At 37.5% G+C, this 21,487-nt stretch overlaps 2 protein-coding genes and 1 long non-coding RNA gene across 4 annotated transcripts; 1 reads left to right on the top strand and 2 right to left on the bottom strand.

Annotated features, from left to right (window-relative positions):
* Nucleotides 1-778: 778 nt before the first annotated feature.
* LOC144661691 (uncharacterized) lies at nucleotides 779-9,758 on the top strand. 2 transcript variants are annotated; one of them, XM_078522496.1, is made up of 6 exons: nucleotides 779-3,624; nucleotides 4,175-4,244; nucleotides 5,300-5,533; nucleotides 6,151-6,384; nucleotides 7,681-7,758; nucleotides 8,346-9,758. In XM_078522496.1, the coding sequence occupies exons 1-6, from the start codon at nucleotides 1,525-1,527 to the stop codon at nucleotides 8,537-8,539; spliced, it is 2,910 nt and encodes a 969-aa protein (XP_078378622.1). In that variant the 5' UTR covers nucleotides 779-1,524; the 3' UTR covers nucleotides 8,540-9,758. The 2 variants fall into 2 exon arrangements, with proteins under 2 accessions (XP_078378622.1, XP_078378623.1); XM_078522497.1 differs by lacking the exon at nucleotides 5,300-5,533 and having other exon boundaries at nucleotides 780-3,624.
* A 1,929-nt stretch (nucleotides 9,759-11,687) lies between these two features.
* Nucleotides 11,688-14,356, bottom strand: LOC144659460 (uncharacterized). The gene is made up of 4 exons (XR_013571900.1): nucleotides 14,120-14,356; nucleotides 13,452-13,499; nucleotides 12,872-12,909; nucleotides 11,688-12,395 (listed from the first exon to the last, which is right to left on the bottom strand). It is a non-coding gene; the product is annotated as an uncharacterized LOC144659460 (long non-coding RNA).
* Nucleotides 14,357-18,698: 4,342 nt separating this feature from the next.
* On the bottom strand, nucleotides 18,699-21,305 carry LOC144660111 (uncharacterized). The gene is made up of 2 exons (XM_078520668.1): nucleotides 20,940-21,305; nucleotides 18,699-19,428 (listed from the first exon to the last, which is right to left on the bottom strand). The coding sequence occupies exons 1-2, from the start codon at nucleotides 21,190-21,192 to the stop codon at nucleotides 19,151-19,153; spliced, it is 531 nt and encodes a 176-aa protein (XP_078376794.1). The 5' UTR covers nucleotides 21,193-21,305; the 3' UTR covers nucleotides 18,699-19,150.
* Between the last annotated feature and the right edge of the window lie 182 nt (nucleotides 21,306-21,487).

The following is a 21,487-nucleotide window of genomic DNA, read 5'->3' as shown; positions in this document are numbered from 1 at the left end:
AAATAAATACATACATAATGATTGCTAGGGCCCCTGCGCGACCTTAATAACAAAACACTTTGCCGATTACATCTGACGACGTGGCACTGTAAAGCGTTGCTTATGCGCATGTGCGAACCGAACTATTCTGGAACTATAGGAATGCTGGACTGGATATTACACATGTCCATATTATGGAAAACTAAAAAAGCCTGAAAAGGTGTCTTTGTTCGTTTGTTTTGTATTTGTCTATAACATCGGGCGAAGGAAATAAGATCGGACGTGGTGTGTTGTCTGATACCCGTCGTCAGATTTTGTACTACGTGGTGTTTTGTACAATGAGGGCGCGCGGAAGTTAATTGGCGGTTATATAAGATGTAATTAACAGTTAATTACATCTTACAATCGAGGTGAAAGGCCGCTATTCACCGAGATTTCAAAGAACAATTGTTTTAGTATATACACACGAAGTGATCTCAGCAACAAGCTATCTCAAAGTTTTCAGAAGGAAACCATTTAAAGTCGACTAAATTGACCTCTCAATTCATTCGTGGAAAACGTTTATACAAGCGACACTAACCGGCATGTGGTGCGAAACATTTGCAGAATCGTCAAAAATGGCAAAACTAGTTAATCTTCGATAAAATCCTCGTCACAACTAGCAAAATTCAAACCTGCAATCTGATTCAAAAACCTGCTTGCAAAACACTTCAACCGTTGAATCAAAGCTTTTGAAGTTCACTTGAATTGAAAATTGAAATAGCAGTTGGCGAAGGATCCACTTGAAAGTTTGGATTATACTGAATGTGTGCAGAACTGTGGTCAAACCTGGATGTTTTCTTGCACAAAGACGTTTCCCTGAATATTTGTGGAGGATCTTGGTTGAATATCACATGATGTTGATGCCGATAAATCTGCGGTATTCATTTCTGCCGATGCCGGGCGAAGAGCTACTTGACGGTAGGCAAATGTCAGCTGAAATGTTTATCGTTTTACTCGAGTTGTGTGGACATCGTGCTGCAAATTGCGAAATATGTAATCTTCTCTTACTTTGAAAACCATCAGGCCAATTTCGTAGCCTTTTTTGCCTTTTCTGGTTCAGCATTTTCTTGTATTCTTTGTATTTGCGATTCAGAAACGCCGGTGAAACGCGAGTTTACGACGGCCATTTTGTTTCTGTTTGGATCACGCATTATCACTCTGTAGGGAGTAATGCTCATTAGCCCGAGATTGCTTGAAACACCAAGATTACTGAGTGTGTATATACTAAATTTAAATGACTCACGGTTAAACTGGATCTCATACGGCGAAACAAAATATGCTCACGGCACTGCAATTTTTTTATAAATGAATGAAGACTATTTTCTTTAACATACTAAAACATTTATGTTATCTTACTCTAAGATAACATAGATTGTTGAAGCTGATGTTTTTAATTCTCATATTTCAGTTCCTTTGGAGATTCTTGCCCGTGGTCCCTTGGCCCTTAAAGCCTACAACAAAGCTCTTACAGAAGGGAAGGCATGTATAAAACGAGTACCAGTCATGTTCATAGGACAGGCTCGGACAGGAAAAACCAGTCTGAAAAAGTCTTTAAAAGGAGAAGCTTTCAATCAAAGCGAAGAGAGCACGGACGGCATAGAGACGGACCCTTCATATTTCAAAGTCTCAACAGAAATTTGGAAAACTGGCGAAAAGAATCAAGAAACTGATTCTGAAGCATCAATTTCATTTGAAAACCATGCAGCAGCTCAGTTGATTTGTGAAAGTTTGATGGCAGGTAAATTAAAGTCACAAGATCTTGCAGATTCCAGCACCAGTAGTTCTGGGCTATCCGTTGCAGACCACAATCTTGGAGGATTTTCAGAGGAACAAGAACTTCGTCGGATCTGGAGAAGATTTGTAGAGGATCAATTCAGTACGATTGATACAGAGGAGGAGGATGCTCATCCATCTGCACCAAAACTGCCAGAAGCCATAGCGGCATTGGTTGAGAAGAGGCTTCGAAATGGCAAAAGTGTAGAAGAAGTGGACGAAGTCTATTCAGTTCTGTGGGATTTTGGTGGACAGTCAGTTTACTACGATACCCATCCAATCTTTTTGACAGAAAAAGCCATCTACATTTTGGTTTGTGACCTAAGTCAAGATCCAGACAAAAAGGCCAACCCTCCTGAAAAGATAGGACTGTACGAGAACAATATAGACATTTGCTGTGGCAAGACAAATCTAGAATACCTCGATATTTGGATGTCATCAGTTTATTCGTTGGCAAATCCAAATGTTACCTGCCGCGAACCCCCTATGGATGTTCCCGGGACATCACCTAGAAGATTACCTCCAGTGTTCTTGGTTTGCACTCATGCTGACATGCCCTACTGTTCTTCTAATGCCAGAGATTTGGGTCTTAAAATATATGGATTTCTGCGAAAGAAGATTTACCGGGAACACCTATTTAAAGACGTTTTCGTAGTGGATAACACAAAGTCAGGAAGCGAACAAGAGTGTCCTGAAGTCAGACGCCTGAGAGAAGAAGTACTTGCTGTTGCAAATGAGTTGCCGCAGATGAACGAGGCTATTCCATTGAAGTGGTTGGAGTTTGAAAAGGCTCTTCAAATCCGTAAAGAGAGTGACAAGTGGATACCTCTCGATCAAGCCAAGCAGATCGCATCCAACGACTGCAGTATTGATGATGATGAAGAATTTTCTACATTACTAAATTTGTTACACGATCAGAGAATTGTGATTCATTTTAGTGGCTCGCCAGAGCTGGAAAAAATGGTGATCCTAGACCCCCAGTGGCTTATTGACGTTTGCAAGAAGATCATAACCGTGAAGCGTTATGACCACTCGGAGGAAAAAGTTGAAGTCATGTGGCTTAAGCTTGAGGAGACAGGAATCTTGGATGAAAAGCTCATTGACCATGTTTGGAAGCCTTTGTTCGGCAACCAAGAAACCCACAAGAGTCTAATTGCAATAATGGAAAGATTAAGCTTGATCTGTTCCTGGCCGTCCTCCAATTCTAGCAAGCAATACCTTGTGCCATCCATGCTGATGTCGCCTCCAACTGATGAAGTCCTTGAGATTATTGATTCTGTACAAGTCCCGTCACTGTTTGTAAAATTCGAATTGGGTCGAGTACCTCATGGTCTGTTCTCTCGACTTTTACTGCAGTTTTTCCAGTGGTGCGACAAAGAATGGAAGAGCCAAGTGAATCCTAAGTTTTTCAAGAATTTTGCCATGTTTCACATCCGTCCAGATGAAGGAAGCTCTGTCGCCTTTCTCTGTCATTCCTCGTCCATCGAAATTATTTTCCTCAGTGGAAACGACGACCTTGATACCAGCCGTACTATTCATTGGCAACTTACACTGATCCTTGAGTGCATGCGCAACGAGTTCTTCTGGCTAGCAAACATGAGATATGAGATGTGTGTCTGCTGTCCTGTGTGTTCGCAATCAGTCAAATGCCGGAAACATGGTGTGCGTGGGTGTGAAGAATGTCTGCATTTCTTGTCGCAGTCAGATTTGCGCGAACTTAAATACTGCAACAGGGCTGGTATTCGTCGCGATTGCAGGATTCACGTTGAACCGTTCGTGCCATGGTTTTCATTTTCAGATGAACAAAAAGTGAGGATTTCAATCAATCAGGTTTGTTTTAGATCGCAATTACTCTTTAGATCCGTATTTAAAGGTTTTTTATAAACGAAATTTCCCTTTGCTTTTAAGTCAATTATTTATTTTTCAGTCCTTTAAGTACTCTCCTTCGTAGCCGTTTTTTGGGATGTCAATCAACTCTCTCTTGAGGAAGGGGGTAGCGTTACGACACATCCCCAAAAGTGGCTGCGAAGGGGTCTATCCTAGTTTGAAATAAACTTCTTCAATTTCCTCTTGTGGTTTACTACAAGTACAGCAGGGCCTTGCAACAAAAAGAAATAAGCGAAATTTATTTTAAACCACGTCGACCAAATCGCTTTTGCAAGCCGCCTCTTAAAAAAATCCAACGGGTTTTCTCCTTTTTCCTGGGAATCTTAAAAAACTGAAACGCTTGCTATTGTTCAAAAAAGTTGTCGTTCTGATACTTAAAGAAACATACTGACATCGTGCAGACAACAGTCACCTAAACGGTACTACAGTGTACTACTTACTTAAACATTTGTTCAACATTCTATGATTAAATGAGTATTTTATGTCTAAATAGAATCAGGCAGCTAATGGACGTGATTTTGATGTCAATCAAACTGATGAACGACGAAAGGTTTCCATGGAAGGTGAATATCCTGTTCTTTCTTTCTTCTTAAAAGATAAATTGTTTAATCCTTGTCAGTGATAATAATGTATTTGAAAAGATGCATGACTACATGCAAGATATGTTTTCAATGTGAAACATTTCTAGTGAAGCTGCGGTATCTAAGTAAATTCTTTATTGCCATGTACCTTTGAGTTGGAGTATCTAGCCTTATGCGGTCCAGGATATCCCTTGTAATAAGTGGCTTGACCTCAATGTAAAAAAGGGACAAATCAGTAGGTGAATTTGAGTTGAGTGGATTCTTCACTTAATAATTTCGTTTCATTCTGAAGATGTGTCAAGCATTCCAAGCTGGGTTAATTTCCTTGTTTATAATTTGCAAAGTAGTTTTTGTAAGGTCAGACTTTTTACCTGGATGATTTGTTTCTTAGCGCGAGAACATTTCCGATATGAACGGCCTCATTGGTTTTGAGATTGTTTCTTTACTATTTCTAGCGTGAATGATGAAATAGCTACGTTTCTTTGTCGCAAAACACTCAGCGACATTATTTAAATTTGATTGATTACTACCACAGGAAGCGCAAACGCTGTATTAGTTATTCATAATCTTAAAATAAAAATGTTCTTATTTACCTGCGTTCCTGTGTTTTTTTTTTTTTTTTACCGGTTTGGGGGCGATTTGAATCAGAGCGGAGGCAGTTTTATACGTTGCGAGTTTTAAACGGTAATCGATCTGTCGCAATGTCAATACGACGCGCCTCAAGTTTCAATTGTTATTAACTCTACTAACACCATAAACTATTAACTCTCCTCACGGGGAGGTTCGTGTTTCAAAAACAGTTAAAGTAAAACTTGAGACATAATTGAGGCGCGTCGTATTGACATTGCGACAGACCGATTACCGTTTAAAACTCGCAACGTAAACCGCCTTCGCTCTGGTTCAAATCACAGGAACGCAGGTAAATAAGAACATATAACTAATACAGCGTTTGGGTTCCCTGTGCAACCAGCTAAAAGCTATTACGGACGCAGCATTTTTAAGTAATCTGATGACACAATTCTATGTCATATTCGAAGGAGCTGAAGGTCGAACACTTGCACTTCCGGATGGCGTTATGAAGTCCATTCCGTCTCAGGCATGTGATTCCAAGGATATTGTGTCTCAGTTCCAAGAGAGTCTTCAGTTGGATTCAGTTGCCCTAGCTAATCCAGAACCCGAGACCAAATGCTGCCTTACCAGTCAAGCTAGATCTGAAAAAAGGACTGACATATTGGAATACTCAAGGGAGATCACGCCAGCGAGTACTACGGGTGAGTTAAAAAAGGCAATAAAGTCCAACGATAGTCCCTATGTAGATAGCCTCCTACCCAGTTATTCGTTTTGCTCTTGGCGCTATCTATACCTCTCCAAAATAATCACTACACTGCTCCGAGCCTCATTCTCTCGAGCACAGCATGATTCATAGCAGCTCATTTTTAACAGCGTGATCCGAAATCGGATGTAATAAGTATTCGTTGTCCTCTCTGTAAAACGCTTTGGTTAGTAGCTTTAGTAGACAAATAACGTAGTCGTCGACTTCCTATATAGTAAACCCACTTGCGTTTTTTGATTGTTGGCCTTTGACACAGTTTTGGAAACATTGATCGACTTTTAACCAATCAGAAATGAACATTTACTTTAGCAGTGCTATTAAGGTGCTGAGTATTCGGCAACAAAACCTCTCATAGTAATCTTTTGTAGTTATTCTAAATTATAGCTTAATCTATTTCTATATACTTCGAAGAAGTTTTTATTTCTCTATTTTGTATTTTTATTTCGTGGCGCATCTGAAAACTAGCTTTTTAGCTAAGCGTGCAGACCACGTTAAATAAAGATTGTGATTGTGTGATTGTGTGAATCTGATGACGCATCTCTATGCCATTTTTAGGTCAAACACTTGCACTTCCGGATGGCGTTATGACTTCCATTCAGTCTGAGGTATGTGATCCCAAGGATATTGTTTCTCGGTTCCAAGAGAGTCTTCAGCTGAGTCCAGCTTCTCTAGCTAATCCAGAACCCGAGACCAAACGTTGGATCCGCTGCCTTGCTATTCAAGCTAAATCTAAAAACAGGAGTGACGTTGTGAAGTACTTAAGGGAGATCACACCTGCCGGCACTACAGGTGAGTATATAAATGCAATGAAGGCGAACGATAATCCCATGTATATCGCAGAAATTGGTTAGGCTTTCTCTCCTCCGCAGGGAGGCCTCTTTTGCGTTTCGTTCGGGCTTGGAAATGAGGAGAGGAGAAAAGTAAGCGCGAGGAGCCTGGAGAGAATCGAAACGAAAGCGCGCGGCGGACACTGGGAAGGGAAAAGGAAAGGAGAAAAGGAAAGGAGTTTCCCCGCTCCCCCTGTTATTTTTTATTTTTCGTTTTTTTCTGCCATTCCCCACCTTTTCGCCTTCCCAACTGAAGAAGCCTCTTCGGAGAAGAGAGACCTTGTCTCTTCTTCTCTAAAATAGTCACTACTGTCCTATGTACCTCGCCTCTTGCACATATCTGCAGTATTCGCAATGGCTCATTTGTAACACCAGCAGCGTGATCCGACATCGGATGTTACATTATTCTCTCTGCTTGATGGTTAGGTTTCAAAACACTTCGATAAGTAGCTATAGTGGGTTAGGAATTTGTTCGTCAGCTTCCTGCAGTCTTAATAATTTGAAAGTTTAACATCAGTTTGTTTTTACACTGCTAATTTAGCAAAGACTTCTGGATGCGTAAAAGAAATCTAATATCGCCATTTCTAGGTTAAACGATAGTGAAATCATGCTAGGTTATACCAAAGAAAGAATTCGATGGACATTTTTCAACCACCCTCCCACTGTTGGTAAATAAGTTATTTACTCCAATCAGCTTAGAAATACAGAGCTACTCTTATCTCAGTTAAAAGCAAAGTTAAAACACATTTAACACATTGAGTACCTTATCGCTAAAAGGAGAGACAGGCTCAAATTCCTCAACAGAAGTGGGAAATTATGAAGCTCTGTTAAGCAGCTAACGTGTTTAACTACAAGTTTAAAACTTTTATTTTATTCAATTAGGTTAAATAAGGTAAAATTAAGTTAGAGCTGTATTAAATTAGTAGTGTTTAGCAATTCTTTGTAAGTAATGTAAGCAGTTATATGTAATGGAAGTAAAATACGTATTGTAAGCAATAATAGTATTGTTTTGTAATGTATCGTGTGTAGTGTAAGTGACTTATTGTAATAGTACTGCATGTAAAACACATCAGTTTGTCATTAATTAATTAATGTATCACGCAATGTGTGTACTGACATTTGTGCTGAACTGAAAACACTTTTTTATTATTTATTTATTTGATGTTTGTTTACTGTAATCCTTTTAGATAACAAAAATAAGTAACGTTAATTTTGTACTCGATATTTACTTCACAGTTATGCTCTTTTTCTTAACCAGGGCCTCTTTTGAATGAGAATCTCGATGTTCGACGTATCCCTTTTCCGCAAAGAAAGGACTTGACTTTTAGCCTGTCTGGTAAGTAAAAAGACAAATTCTAGCTTATGGAGTAAAAAATCCAGACTCACCGAACGGTTGATTTTTAAAATTCATTTAAGTGAAAAGTTTAGAAAATAGATGTATTACCTACTTTAGATTGGTTAAAGGGTTCCTTTTCTGTCAAACGGGTACATAAAAGGGTAAGGGCCTGTACTTCAGGGCGGAGCCTCTCTGTAAAATAGTTTTGAGCAGCCCCCGTCCCTCGGGATTGATTTTGATTCTAATCAATTTTGGCTTGATAGCGCAGTTGGTAGGGCAACGCATCTGTTATGGGGAGGTCTTGAGTCCAAACCCTATTGAAGCCCTCTGAAAGATGTTTAGATTTCTTTTGTAATTGTTTAAATTGTAAACACAGCTTCAAGGATCGTATATTCCTTTTACACCCATTTTCTGTGTTGCTTTCAATCTCAACGGGATCGCAGAGGCGAAGGGGTCGCATCCCGATATCATACCTTTTCTGGTTTTCTTGCAATTGCTCAAAATTTGAAGCACAACATGCAGCGAGGATGATTTCTTGACTTCACGCGAATTCGAAGATAGTTTTTCATTGAAATTTTCCATTTTAGGTGGAGATGAGTGGAAACTGTTGGCAGAAAGGCTAGGTTTGTCTCACATCGATATCCGCTTTTTTGAAAAGAGAGTCCTGAACCCTTGCGACGTCGTCCTGGGTGCTGTTGGAAATCACCGGCACTTGAGCGTGGGAGAAGTCTATGACATGTTGGTCGGCTGCGAACTTCCAGCTTTTGCAGACATAATGTAAATAAGGAAATAAATATTACTAGGTATTGAGCAAAATTTGCAGATGACGAAGGTGCAGCAGTTGTGTACATTGATCTCCGGGATACTGGCAAATCACGAAGTAAAATTACAGAACAAAAACTTTTCATACATCTTCTGAGAGATGCAGATGAATTTAAGAGGCACGGCTCCTGTTTTTAATCGTAATTTTCAGAGATGTAGACATTACTGTATATGAGTAGTTATTTACCTCTCCGGTCAATTATGTATAATTATCAGGTTAATTATCAGATAGTTATTTGTAGATGACGTGGAAATCGAAAAGGAACTAGAAAGGACGTATATCATTTCTTTGAGAATCGATTTGTATTCTGTTTTATACTTAGCTACTATATTGCTTCATATATATCAAATATATCGATTTGGGTGCTCTCCGCCCTGCCTCGTTCTGTCTTCTCTATATTGAAGACAACGACAATTTTTTGTTACTTAATGTAACGGCAACATCTTACCGGCTTCATGAAAATAGGTTTGTGCGGCCTTTATAAGGATACTGTGTATTTTTTAATGTTAATTTTTTGGCGGGGAATAGTAATAGGCGACAAGAGTGAGTTACTTAAATATAACTGCAGTGTTCATGCAGCGGGATATATGATAAAAACGCTTTCTAAAAAAGATTACGTTAACTTAGTGATAAGAATACCTCGAAGTAGAATAGGAATTTTGGTAATGAAATTAACAGAATATCGACAAGACAATGCCTCACTGCAATGCATTCTTCACTACAATGCTCATGACAATTTGGCACACACAGGAATTCAAATTTCTATAAATTTTACAACTTTGAAATGATTTTGAATGTATTATCAAGGCCGTAGCCGCTTTGAGCTCGAGGCAAACCAAGGCACTTGTTTCAGTCATGCTTTTCCTTTGTTGTTGTTGTTTCTTTAAACATGGAAAGTAAATACCTAGGAAAAGATTTACCATAGACATTGCCTCAGTCATAATTTTTTCTGGCTACGGCCCGGATTGTTCGAGGCAGTATTTGACCCAGCCACTTTCCAACTGGGAACTATAACCGCATGATAACCTTTTTTTATATAGTTATGATTTATTATGGTGTTTTCTTAATACGATCTGTATAGTAAACAATAGTGTCAGAAAGGATCGTCCATTTTGCCTATTTTGTGAGCATATACTACCTTAATCTTGTTGTTAAAAATATATTAATAAAGAATTTTAAAAATTGTTAATGTCTGCTTGATTTGAACTTCGGAAGGAAGCTTTACCGCTCGAGTAAATATTTGTTGACGGTTTTCTCCTATCAGTTTAACTCAGGATAATCGAGAGAAGGAATCTTCAATGTGCGATTATAAGGCTGAAGGATTTTAAGGAGAGGAAAAAATCTACAGATTCAGACAAATGGAACTGCATGGGCTCCTGGCTGTAGACTAGGGTTGCCATTGCTGTAATTCGGGTTTCACAATCTTTTATGGGTGTTTCTATACTGTTATGTAAACAAGAACCGTTTTTGTGTGGACTTTAAAGTCTACACATTGTTGTCATGCAGTTTTTTCCGATTGGGGGGTCACTTTCCGTGATAACTCGGGTTAGTGCTTTCGGAAGTTTTCGACAGTGATCGGAGGATCCGAAGTTTCGGTGAGATGGGCAGCCAAGGCAGTAAACCCAGAAATTCGATCAGTATCGAGTAAGTCGCACTTTATTCTTGAATCTAGAAGCCTTTTTTGACACAGCTTTCGAAGAACGTGTGGTGGCTGGAAAATATACATCAAGGAACAACTTCAAAGGCAGCGGTGGCGTAGATGAAAAGTGAAATAACAATCACGACGGCTGAAATCTTCATATCTAATGAGCTGAAGAACTGCGGTCATAGATCACCTTTCTTGTTTTTCACACTTTTGACTCACTTTCCACAGTTTTTGTTTCTCTGTGCGGCTTGAGCATTTTTGATTCGTATATTAAAACGAATCAAATGTCTGGTTATTTATTTATTTCAGCTTTGCCAAACACAATGAATGCACAACGAGTTGTATCAAAACAAGTTCGCTGATCATGTTGTTTTACTTGTCTTGGACTCCGGGATATAATTCACCAGCTCCATTTCTCTCAAGTAGTATATTTAACAAAAGACCGATGTCGAATTCAGAACTGAACTAAAACATTGTCATGAAAAGAATAAAAATAACATCGAACCGTAGAATATGCATATATCCAAACCGTGCGACAAAATAATTTAATTGTCGGTTCAAATAACGTCCTTCGCCGCCTCTCAAAACACCGACTTCAAGTGAATATTTCGTAAACAGAAAAATATATTTCTCCGCCTTTCTACGCAAGCTACTAAGAAATTATTTGTGAAAGCTTATTGAAAAGTTCTTATTCCAAAAAGGTTAAAAAAGAACTCATTGAAATCCTATCTTGCTAGCGGTAAGCAAAGGCTTTTGGTCTAATAACTGCTGTTCTTGTAGGATTCTAGGTTTTTATTTGCAAGAAAAAAGGCATTTGTCGTGAACGACGTGACAAAGGGTCACACCACGCTCCTTCACATTGCGTGACATCCCAAGCGGCAATGGTAACGTTTGTTTCTTGAAGCGTAGTACATAAGACAAGTAATAGTACACTTTGTTCTTCCAACAGTCTTGTAAATAATAAATTGATTGACAAGTTCTTTGTTTTTTCGCCTTGTATCTCGAATTACTCGATTCGAAACTTGAAGTTGTTGACTGCTACAGTAACTCATTGATTAATTCATAATGTCAACTTTTATTCAAATGAAAGTCCACACATGTTCGCATAGCGGACTCACTTTTACTGTTATTATATTTTATCAGCACTTAGTTAGTTCACTTATACAGAGGTATGTAAAGTACTTTTAACCAGTTACAGTAAAAACCCGCGTGTAAGAACCTGCTTTTTTAGAGTTTGGCAAAACAGGTTCTTATATTTTGGGGTACTTACTGGCATTTTTTAGCTTCCCTGTGCAATTCTTGATCTCTAAAGACATCCTTTTTGATAAAATACAGTTATTGTATTATAAATAAAATAGTTTAACCCCACATATAAGAACCTTTTGGGGTATTGAGGAAGCAAATTTCTGCCAGGAGGTTCTTAATTTCTAGGTTCTTACACGCGGGTTTTTACTGTATCCTGTGCATAGTGTATTGATTTTAGCCACAATAACTTGAGACGCCTAGTTTCTAGCGGCCATTTTAGTTTTTCTTTCTACGCCAAGTCAGGCTGACGACCATTTTCATGCCACTAAGATACAGTATAAATCCAATACCCATATATGCTTCCCCCGGCTAAAGCATTGGGTTGTTAAACGCAGATCTATCTGCCATTAAGAGTATTAGCCAAAAGAAATCACGTCCTTAAAAGATCTTGGAATGCACCTTTGAATGTACTGAGCCTATATACAACTGCATTATTAACAATCTTGGAAAATCAATCAGGAAGATACTGCACAAGCACCGTGAAATAAAATTTGACTGGTTATAGACTGGCCTAAAAGTACTTATCATTCAAGAGTTGAAAAGCTTAACTTTAATTTTACAACTTTCGGCCGTATCTTTCAAAGCAAAACATTGACTTTTCGCGGGGTTTTATGTCTTATTCAAGTCAACAAAAGGTCAGAACAGTTCAAGATTAACTTACAAATACAGATCTCCTAATAAAATACCAATTGCTCATGTTATTTAGTCTGTTACATTAAAATATCTGTCAGTTCGGGGTGCCCTTCATTGATGACATTGACAAACTTGCTTGAAGCGCGGAGCACGGATAAAGTGACAAGGTTTCTTCGTACATGATACAACTCTGTATTGGACTCCAGTCTCCTCATCGTCTTGACATTGACACTGTGGATTGAAAACATGTGTAGTTGTATTATGTGACAGGAATGTATTCTGTCTAATTGAAAAATAATTGAAAGAGAAGCTATTCATATATTCTGCTGACTATTTTAAGTTGTGGTACGTGGGCACTATATATGCACTACCTTTTAGACGCAAATAAATTGGGAAATCTGCTTTATATTTCTATAAGCATCCTTTTCTCAAAGATTGTTATCATGGAAGTTTACAACACCTTATTAAATTCTATATTCATAATAGAAATCTTTGAATCGGACTGTTGTTTAATCTCGAGTCGAAGACCGAGCTATGATCTTTGTCTTCCGTATATTTTTATCGCCCTTTCCCATGCTGTTTGTCAAACTGAATTTGCTTAACTTTTGTTCTTCTGATACTGAGATATTGCCGAATTTCGGCATTCGCAAGTTTTGTTTTATCCCTACAAAGATAACACCAGTTGACAATCATATTTGGAAACTTACAGGACCCCAGTCTGAAACAATCCAATAGTATCCTCGTTCTGCAAATAAAAAAACACAAACGAATAAAAAACAAAAACGGATGCAAAAGGCATACGGATGCAAAAAGCATATAACCGGTCAGGTTTCTATATCAGTTTTTAGCTTGTTGTTTCAGTAAGTTGGCCGTTACGTGAGATATATACCTTTGCTTCCCTCTCCGCAGCGGCCTCTTTCGTGTTTCGAACGGGCTGGGAAATGGGGTGAAAAGTAAGCGCGCGGAGCCTGGAGAGAATCGAAACGAAAGCGTGCGGGGGACACTGCCTTTCCCGTCGTCCCCCGCGCTCCCCCTATTTTTCATTTTTCGTGTTCCCCATTCCCCACTAATTCGTAGCCTTTACTTTATAAATTAAGAAGCTAAATTGTCAATTTGAAAGAAGAATTTTTGATACGGTGTGTTATTGATTGTCTTTTAAATCAGTAATTGTTTAAACATATGCTTGCTTTCATCTGTATTACATCCAATTACTAAGACAAAAATCGATATTATACTAGCTATAGTCCCTAGTTTTCTCCCAGCTTTTTAACCAAACAAACAACTAACTTTGTAGGTCAGCTTGATTTCCTTCATCTTCATAGTCCTCATTCACGTCTGAAAGAACAAAAGTAAAAAGTAAGCGAAGTGATGTCTGAGGGAAAAAAAATGCTCAAACGTTTTACGGTGAAATTTCCGCTAATTCGTAACATGCAGTTATTTTCAACTGAGATGGAGCAATAGGTCATTTTTAATTAATTCATTCAAACTTTTAAAACAAGTTTTAAAATAGCCTACAAAAATTTCCACGTATTATTTACGCCAGAATCAAACAAAGCACAAATGAGTGATCACATTGTTATGACCGGTGTAATGCTGGTCAAATTAGTCCAAAAACACTGGGATATTAACTTACATTTTCCTTACTCTCACTATATCCAGGATAATTCCAAAAAATGTTTTAATTTCATTTTTTGAGCATTTGATGTTAAATAAAGACAATGTCTAAAAGCGGTTGATGATTTTCACTGTAAGTTCTTTTTAACTTGTCTACGTAAACTAAATGCACCTTGTTTGGAAGGCGAAATCGCGCCCCCTTAGAAACAAAAGAGTACACGAAAGTCATTCAACCTATTTTTTTGTTTTAAACAACACTGCTGCTGCTGCAGCTATCTACATGTATTCGACGTGATCATGCCCATTTGTATACGAAAAAAGTTATCTAAAGCACGCTTTACCTTTTGTTTCCAAGATTTCTCTCAGACTCATGGAACAAGCCGTGCTAAACAGAAGAGCAACAACTGTTAATAGAAGTGCCACAGAGATTTTCATCTTTTCGCCAATAGTTTACTCTTCGCCCAAATGCTTGACTGTATTGTAGTTCACTGTGCTGCTAGCTCCACGTGCGAATAATGCGGCGTCGTATTCACGGACTTCTTAATTTATAGAACTTTATAACAAAAGACGGAGGCGTACAATTATTAAAAGGCATACAAACAGATCGAACATCTGCGAGACGAGGATTTGATTAAGATCTCCTATTAAATGAAACCGCGAAAACGACGCTAAAGCGTTTCGCCGGAAAACATGTTTGGCGGGAGCCGCTGTGTGCATATGTAACAGTTATTTTGAAACGTTTGTTGAGAAAGGTTTATTTTCGACAGAATCTACGTCAGTTGCATATTTACAAGATTTTTCGAGACACAAAGCAATTCAAATGCGATGTTATCGTTTTATCATTTTTAATTTTAGAGCTATTTATACATTTTCTTTTTATGTTGGGGCTTTTTAAGGCGTTCTCCGTGATTTAGCCACCCAAGAGCACGAAAAAATAACAGCACATAACGTTAAGAGATTAGGCGTATTCGTGACTTGGAAGACATTGAAACCAATAATTGCACACAACGCTTAGAAGAAAGGAGATGATTTCGTCCCCCATACTGCGTGAACGCTATGAATTAAGAGGTCTGGAAAGGAAACTATTGTTTCCTCAATTTCCTGTAACATAAATATAGATAATTAAATCACGAGGGCGGCCGATTTAAGGTGACTTTACTTATGTGTAAACAAAGCTTCGCTGATTAAAAGAACTGCGCTGCTCGAATTACAAATTACGCAAATATCAAACAAAATATAATACGCAAGGTTTTTTTCACATGTACTTACTTTTGAAAATACAAACCACATTGGCAAAGGAATTGATTTGAATTGTCCTCGCTGCTTTAGTCAGATGTCACTGACGCTAATATTTATTCAAGTTTTTAACACGAATCAAACAAAGGAAACAGGAAAAAGATTTAATTCTCTAATAGGCTTCAGCTTTTAATTAACCAGACTTGTGAAATCGAAGGTTGGAAGCGTTTATGAATTTTAGTAAGTGTTTCAAGGGTGATCATGTTTCAATCAAAATCGCGTTTGTTCGTTTTACGATGAGAGTCAATTTCTATTGATAGTAAAACGCCTCTTATCACTGTCATCAGGTTTAATTTCCTATCTTCCTTCAAAGATAATCATCAAAAATTATCTTCAAAGAAAAGTTCGTGTTTTTAAGTTAAGTTTTCAGTTATTACGCGGAAATGATTTATAAAAGCCTCCCGAGCTAGAATTGATTGGAAGAAGTGTTTAATTAATTTTTAAAAAATGAAGGGCCTTTATATTTGTGTTATAGTCCATCTATTCGACAAAAAATGCCAAGCATTGATTGGTTAGGAATCTGTTGATGTTATGTTAGTCATTAAAGAATGGTCATTATTTGCCTTTTTGTTTTGCTCTCGCGATTTTATGTTCCTTTATGGCAAAGCTTGAAAACCACAAAGTGATTACCTAGATGAACCCTAATGACAAAGAAAACAGTACAATTAGGATTGAACAACAAGTGGTTGAAATTCGCACGAAATTCACACACATAAGGACTTTACTTTTCAAAATGAACTGTTTTGATCATTTTCTTGAGTATGGAGTTACGTAGAGTTTAGTCATTGATTCCAAAATGTAATAATTAATGTTTTCAGTCAATAAAATACAACTTGCCTGTTTTGTTTAAAGTGTTTTTATTAAGATAAAATCTAAACATAAATTACTACATTCTGGAATCAATGTGTAAAATCAGCGCAATTCCGAATTCAAAATAATGCTGTTTCTATATATAAATATTTCGTCTATTTTGAATAATGGAGTTGCGTAGATTTTTCACATTGATTGCAGAATGTTGTCATTTGGTGCTTTCAGACAGAAAATACAGATTTAACGTGAGTGCTTTTATGACGATAAAATCTGAACGATTACAATAACTTATTACTTCCATGAAGATGCAAATGTGTAAAAGGTTTAAAACGAAAAAAAGAAATTAAAGGCACTCTAAAATATCTACGTTTCTCTGCCTTACTTGATAAATACGTTCATTCACTGAATAGCTTATTATGCTCTCCAATACATCTAAATAGAATAGTGATAGAAAATGAAGGTGTCCTTTACATCCGCTATCATCGAACAAAGTGTTTTTAAAATTGAATTGACAAACTTATTATAATGGTAATCATAACCTTTGTCTGATTTGTTTTGTGGCAAAAGAATGACGTTTTTACATTTGCTGAATGTTTTTCTAAGTTGTAAAGACTTGGTATTTTTTACCACAACTTGTAAGTGTAGAAAATTGACCCAAAAAGAGAAGATTCTCCGCTTTTAATCACGAAGTACCTCAAACCAAAAATTTATACACACCTATTTAATAGACCCACGCGCAACTACTAGACCTTTCTTTTAGACAACATCGTGATTTGTGTTTTCATTTTTTTTCCTTTTTCACCACAATAGCTATGAGCTGTTTTAAGTGAATTATTTAAAAGGAAATGTACTTAATAACGTGGCCTCGGCCTTTTTGTGATGTTGATTCTTTTCTTCGCCACAAAATTATATCTTGTCTTTATCTTATAAAGCTTCTTCGAATTCACAACCTACACTTACCGCTTGTTCTTGAAGAAAAGTCATGTTACAATCTAGTAAAAAATAATAAAAACCAACGAATTGACGAGAAAAAGACAATGAAATAAATGTTACACAAACAGGGAACCTGTTGTACGTCGTAAATTAGTTCGCAAATGAATATGATCCCTGCCTTTCTTTAAAAACACTCACAGTATCACTGTACACTGTAGAAAAAAACAGAAATTTCCTTTTTCTCGCTCGCGGCGTTTTTTAAAGACAGTTTCGTGATATCACCCGATACGTAGATAGAAAACACGTTTTAAAAACACGCGACTGATGTGCTATTTAGATACTCGGGAAGATTTAAAAAATTTATCTGTCAGCTGAGAAATGATGCGTCTTTGTAACTTATAGCTGACATCTGAGATCTGCAAATATTACTGATAGCCGAGAATGGAATAGAAGTTTTATTGATAGCTGAGAAATCAATGAAAATATAACTGATACTGGCTTCCAGTTCCTCCTTCTAGACTCTTTATGACGGGTGTTTGAACGGACAGAAGGCAGATTACGAGACCCACTTGTGACCGATTGTCTATGGGTTTACAATTGTAGCTCTAGCTCCGTCCAACCCTTACTCAGGCCTCTGAAGTTTATAACCACAATACCAGATTTCCTGCTAACTTGAACTTTCTTAGACCAAGAGCAAATAATAACTGTGGGACCTCTACTTTCTCTTTTGTTTCATCAAAACTTCGGGAAACTATTCCAACTGATTTGAAAAACTGCCTTACGCTTCCTTTTACAAGCACTATAAATTATACCTTTTAAATAGCCAATCTTACTCTTGTCCATAATTTCGTTGTATATCTGTATACAGCTTATTTTTTATTTATTTACCCTTTAACACGTTTATTCTGCATACGATATTAATATTCTATTGTTTCTAGTAATTGATGTGTCTTGTTTGTTTTTTTGAACGTGTCAGTGACCAACACGATAGCATATGCTTTTTTGGTCACTGAGCACATTTTATCTTGGCTCTTATTATTGTTATATTTTCCTAATTTTAATCAGTGTATTTTCTGTAAATAGTGTGTAATATTGCCTATTTTTTGTAAATAGTGTGAAATAATAAAAATCTGAAATCTGAAATCCAAGCACTTGCCATCGTTGTCCGAATAGCTAACCATCAATGAAATTTTGAGTAGCGTTATTGGAAAAGTTGCAGCATAGCAGAAAAAGAATCTCTTTCCATTTTAGTAGGGCGACTTAGTAAGGAAGCTTGTGGTTATGGCACTGATTTTCCTTCCGTGCTGAATGGCGGAAACACTTCTTTTGTTTTTTTATGAAAATCATTTATAACGTCACTGTAGGGATGTTACTTATGTTCTCATGCTGGACAAGCTGAATGAACGATTAAATTACAATTTACTCTTGATTTAAATACGGTTAAAATATTGGTACAATCAATCTCTTATGACCTGGCCTGGGTTACACATTTGCCGTGTGGGAGTCCGATGCATAAAATCATATATAAATGCTTCCCTTAAAGCGGCATTGTCACGATATTTAGATTCATTTTTCTGATTACTTCCAAATTTAAGGAAACCTCAAAATAATAGTTGTGTAATGTAGGAAAACAACAAAGGAGCAATAAAAACGCGAAAATAACCAAGGATGGTTTCGTCTGACGAAGATTAAGACGGATTATGACTGACAAACTTGAAAAAACTTGCCAGTTTTTTCAAGATGAGTTTTTTCCTGACTGAGCTCCTTTAAAGAGGCTTGCTAGAAGGGAATCGAAGTAACAGATTCTCGTATTGGTGTCAGTTTTGTCACAAGTTGTCACCATTCTCAGTTACTACAGAAATCTTCAGAAATGGTCCATGTTTTAATTCAGCATTTGATTATAGTTATGATGCACACAGAGAAGCTAGGAGAACTCTCGTAAAGCCAGAGTTATCAGCTAATCAGGCTAACCTCTTCTCAACTCGCTATAACTGTAAACATAACGTATATAACCGTGAACACAAAAAATGTAATTTTTTAGTTCTGTAAAAACGTTGTGAGATAAATAAAGTTATGTTATGCAAAATAATAACAAGTAGACTACTGCGCCGAGTTGACTATCACTCATTGAAAACGTGGTCGAGTATACTAATTGTTTTAGTGGAAACTCTAGAGGATTGCAGTCTAAAACGTACTCTCAGTAAATAGAAAGGAGTGGGAGAACCAATCAGATTCGCGTATTTCCAATATAAGTCAGCATAGTGTCACGGCACGTTGCAAGGCCTGCTTTTGGGTAACGTGGTCTATCTATCTGTTAGTTTGTTTGATACAATTTACAATTGACACGAGCAAGGAATAGATGGCGCAATAGATGGAGGAGAAAAAGAACCTTCATAATATGAAGGAGGTGCACTGCAAGAAACATTTCGACAACGTGGGCAGATCGGCTCGATTCTTGGTGGTTCAGGCCTCAGCAGTTTGTAGAGGATGTAGATCACCACACAGAATAAAAACAATCCTCCAGTGCATGATCCCCCGATAAGAGCTCCGCTTGAATTTGTCATAACACTTGGGAAATCAGCCAGTCGTTCTTCTTCATCAAGACTCCAATCTGTGGACAACAGCAAAAAAAAAAAACAGTGTGGTCAGTTCGAAAAAGAAAACAACACATTCTTATTCAATAAAAAACCATCAAGCTTACAGAAAATTAGCCTGCGAACACGCATTTCCGACGACTGAATTATCCTCGGCTTCTGAAAAGCAGTTATATTTAACCATTATGCAGTGCAAGATGATTTAAATTTGCACAGTTATGTAGTCATTATGTTCTGTAGTTGGGCTTCATTTTTTCAAGGAATGCAAAAATTTCACAAAGAAAGTTTTAAGAGTCAACAAGAAATGTCATGTTGATTTTCGAGAACGCGTAACAAATCACATGGTGTGGAAATTAAGTAACGTAAGCCAGCCCTTTCCAAAGTGTGCCTTTTGTGTTTCAGAAGTAGAGGATGTCGCAGAAAGAAAAAGTACTTTGCGAGGCAGCTCAGCCATTCTATCTATTTCTGCCTTGGAGCAGCACGGAGCTGGCGTAGCCTTCACAAAAACAGCTTATTGGAAGGTTTGAGAGTAAATACGAGCGGATACTAAATTTGCGAATTGCCGAGTTTTGTCTCGAATTATTACCTTTGAAAGCATCGGACAGAGGTTTATTACATTTGTATTCTACTTTTTATACTCTTTGCATTTTAGAAACGTCTTTTCTTTTTCGACTGGCGTGACTTTCGTCCCGCACGCGAGTGCCCTCGCGCGCTCTGTTTTCCCAGTCTGTTTTAAACCGGTCAACGTAATCCGGTAGTCTACAGTTACTCATTTCTGAGAAATTTTACTTCCTAAATTTGAAAGAGCTATTAGTTATTCTTATAGATAAGCCGCGGTTTGTTGACGTTGTTCTAGAAGTCCGTCTCCAAGGAAGTCGTTTAACCTGGCGTGACCCCATTTCAGCTTAAAGTGAAAACAACCGGAAGTAAATTTGTGGCCTGTCTTCAGAGTTGCCAAAACGATTTTCACCGCGGAAAATTAAGAAATCAGTTAAACAGTGTGAGATAATTTATCGCCGTGAAAAAAATAGGTAGAACTGCAGGGAATGCGGAGACTTACATAAAACAAGCTACATGTAGTTTTTTTTCCACACTCTTTTAGAACCAGTTCTAGGGACAAAAATTTCATTTGATTGCAATACAAAAAAATCCAGACTGTCACGCAAGTACTTAATCTTCATGGCGTTTTGAAGCGTACTAAGTCCCTATAACATTCATATAATCAATACAAAATATTGAGCGGTGATCCTTAAAGACTCGAAGAGAAGGGGTTAAAATACAGTTTTTACGGAATCTGTCAGCGATACAAATAAAGGAATAATTGATGTGATCCGTCTACGTACATCTTAAATATTTTCAGTCAGATGACAAAACTCGTCATAGCTTCATGGGTTTACAATAATCTATAAAATACAGTGTTGCAACTGGAGGTTGTAGAAAGTGAAACAAGTTTGAATTCTTAAACGTACCCTCGAGCTCTGAAACGAACAAAAACTACAAGCAGGAATGAATGTTTCACTGGACTTACCTTCGCCAGTTGTAGTTTGAGTCGTTTGACAAGAACCAAGAAAATAGCCTTCGCTGTTTTCTAAGGGAATATACAAGTTATTGTACACTTGAGTGTGGTTCCACATCTGTGGGGGGTGATGTACATGAAACACACTCTGAATTGAAGCAAAGGAGTGAAAAGCATCTGAGGTCTCTAAGAGACCGATTATTACAACAGTGGACAAAAGAAGCATTGAATACGTCATTAAAGAAGAAACTCTGCCCGACTTCATGTTTTACAAACACTAATCAGACATCCAGGAACTTTGTGACCGAAGCGTCAGTAATCACATACGGGAATTTTCAACTTTCACTTTCGATGTTGCAATACTTTAAAGGCCATTGCACGATCTCTCCCGCTACACACACCCCACCCCTCCCTCCCCCATATTATTGTTAATGGGGCATGAGAGATGTCAATTTAAGAGATCAAAATAGCCAAGCAAATTCAAGAACAGTAAGTATTTCCGACCCAAAGCAAACCCAGGTTTCTTTGCTTTACATTATTAATCAATTAGAAAGATTGCG

This window comes from Oculina patagonica, chromosome 7 (assembly GCF_052425735.1).
Source record: "Oculina patagonica isolate OP01 chromosome 7, crgOcupat, whole genome shotgun sequence".
Taxonomy (NCBI): Eukaryota; Metazoa; Cnidaria; class Anthozoa; order Scleractinia; family Oculinidae; genus Oculina; species Oculina patagonica.
The sequence above is the reverse complement of the archived record's forward strand: the minus strand, read 5'-3'. Positions and strand labels throughout refer to the sequence as shown.

Bases quoted from the DNA above. Each gene is read 5' to 3' on its own strand.
- LOC144661691 (XM_078522496.1), top strand. From the start codon at position 1,525: ATGTTCATAGGACAGGCTCGGACAGGAAAAACCAGTCTGAAAAAGTCT. The intron at 3,625-4,174 runs GTTTGTTTTAGA...ATGTCTAAATAG, and splicing joins TGAGGATTTCAATCAATCAG to AATCAGGCAGCTAATGGACG. The intron at 5,534-6,150 runs GTGAGTTAAAAA...TGCCATTTTTAG, and splicing joins CACGCCAGCGAGTACTACGG to GTCAAACACTTGCACTTCCG.
- LOC144660111 (XM_078520668.1), bottom strand. From the start codon at position 21,192: ATGAAGTCGGGCAGAGTTTCTTCTTTAATGACGTATTCAATGCTTCTT. The intron at 19,429-20,939 runs GTAAGTCCAGTG...TGTTGTCCACAG, and splicing joins TCAAACTACAACTGGCGAAG to ATTGGAGTCTTGATGAAGAA.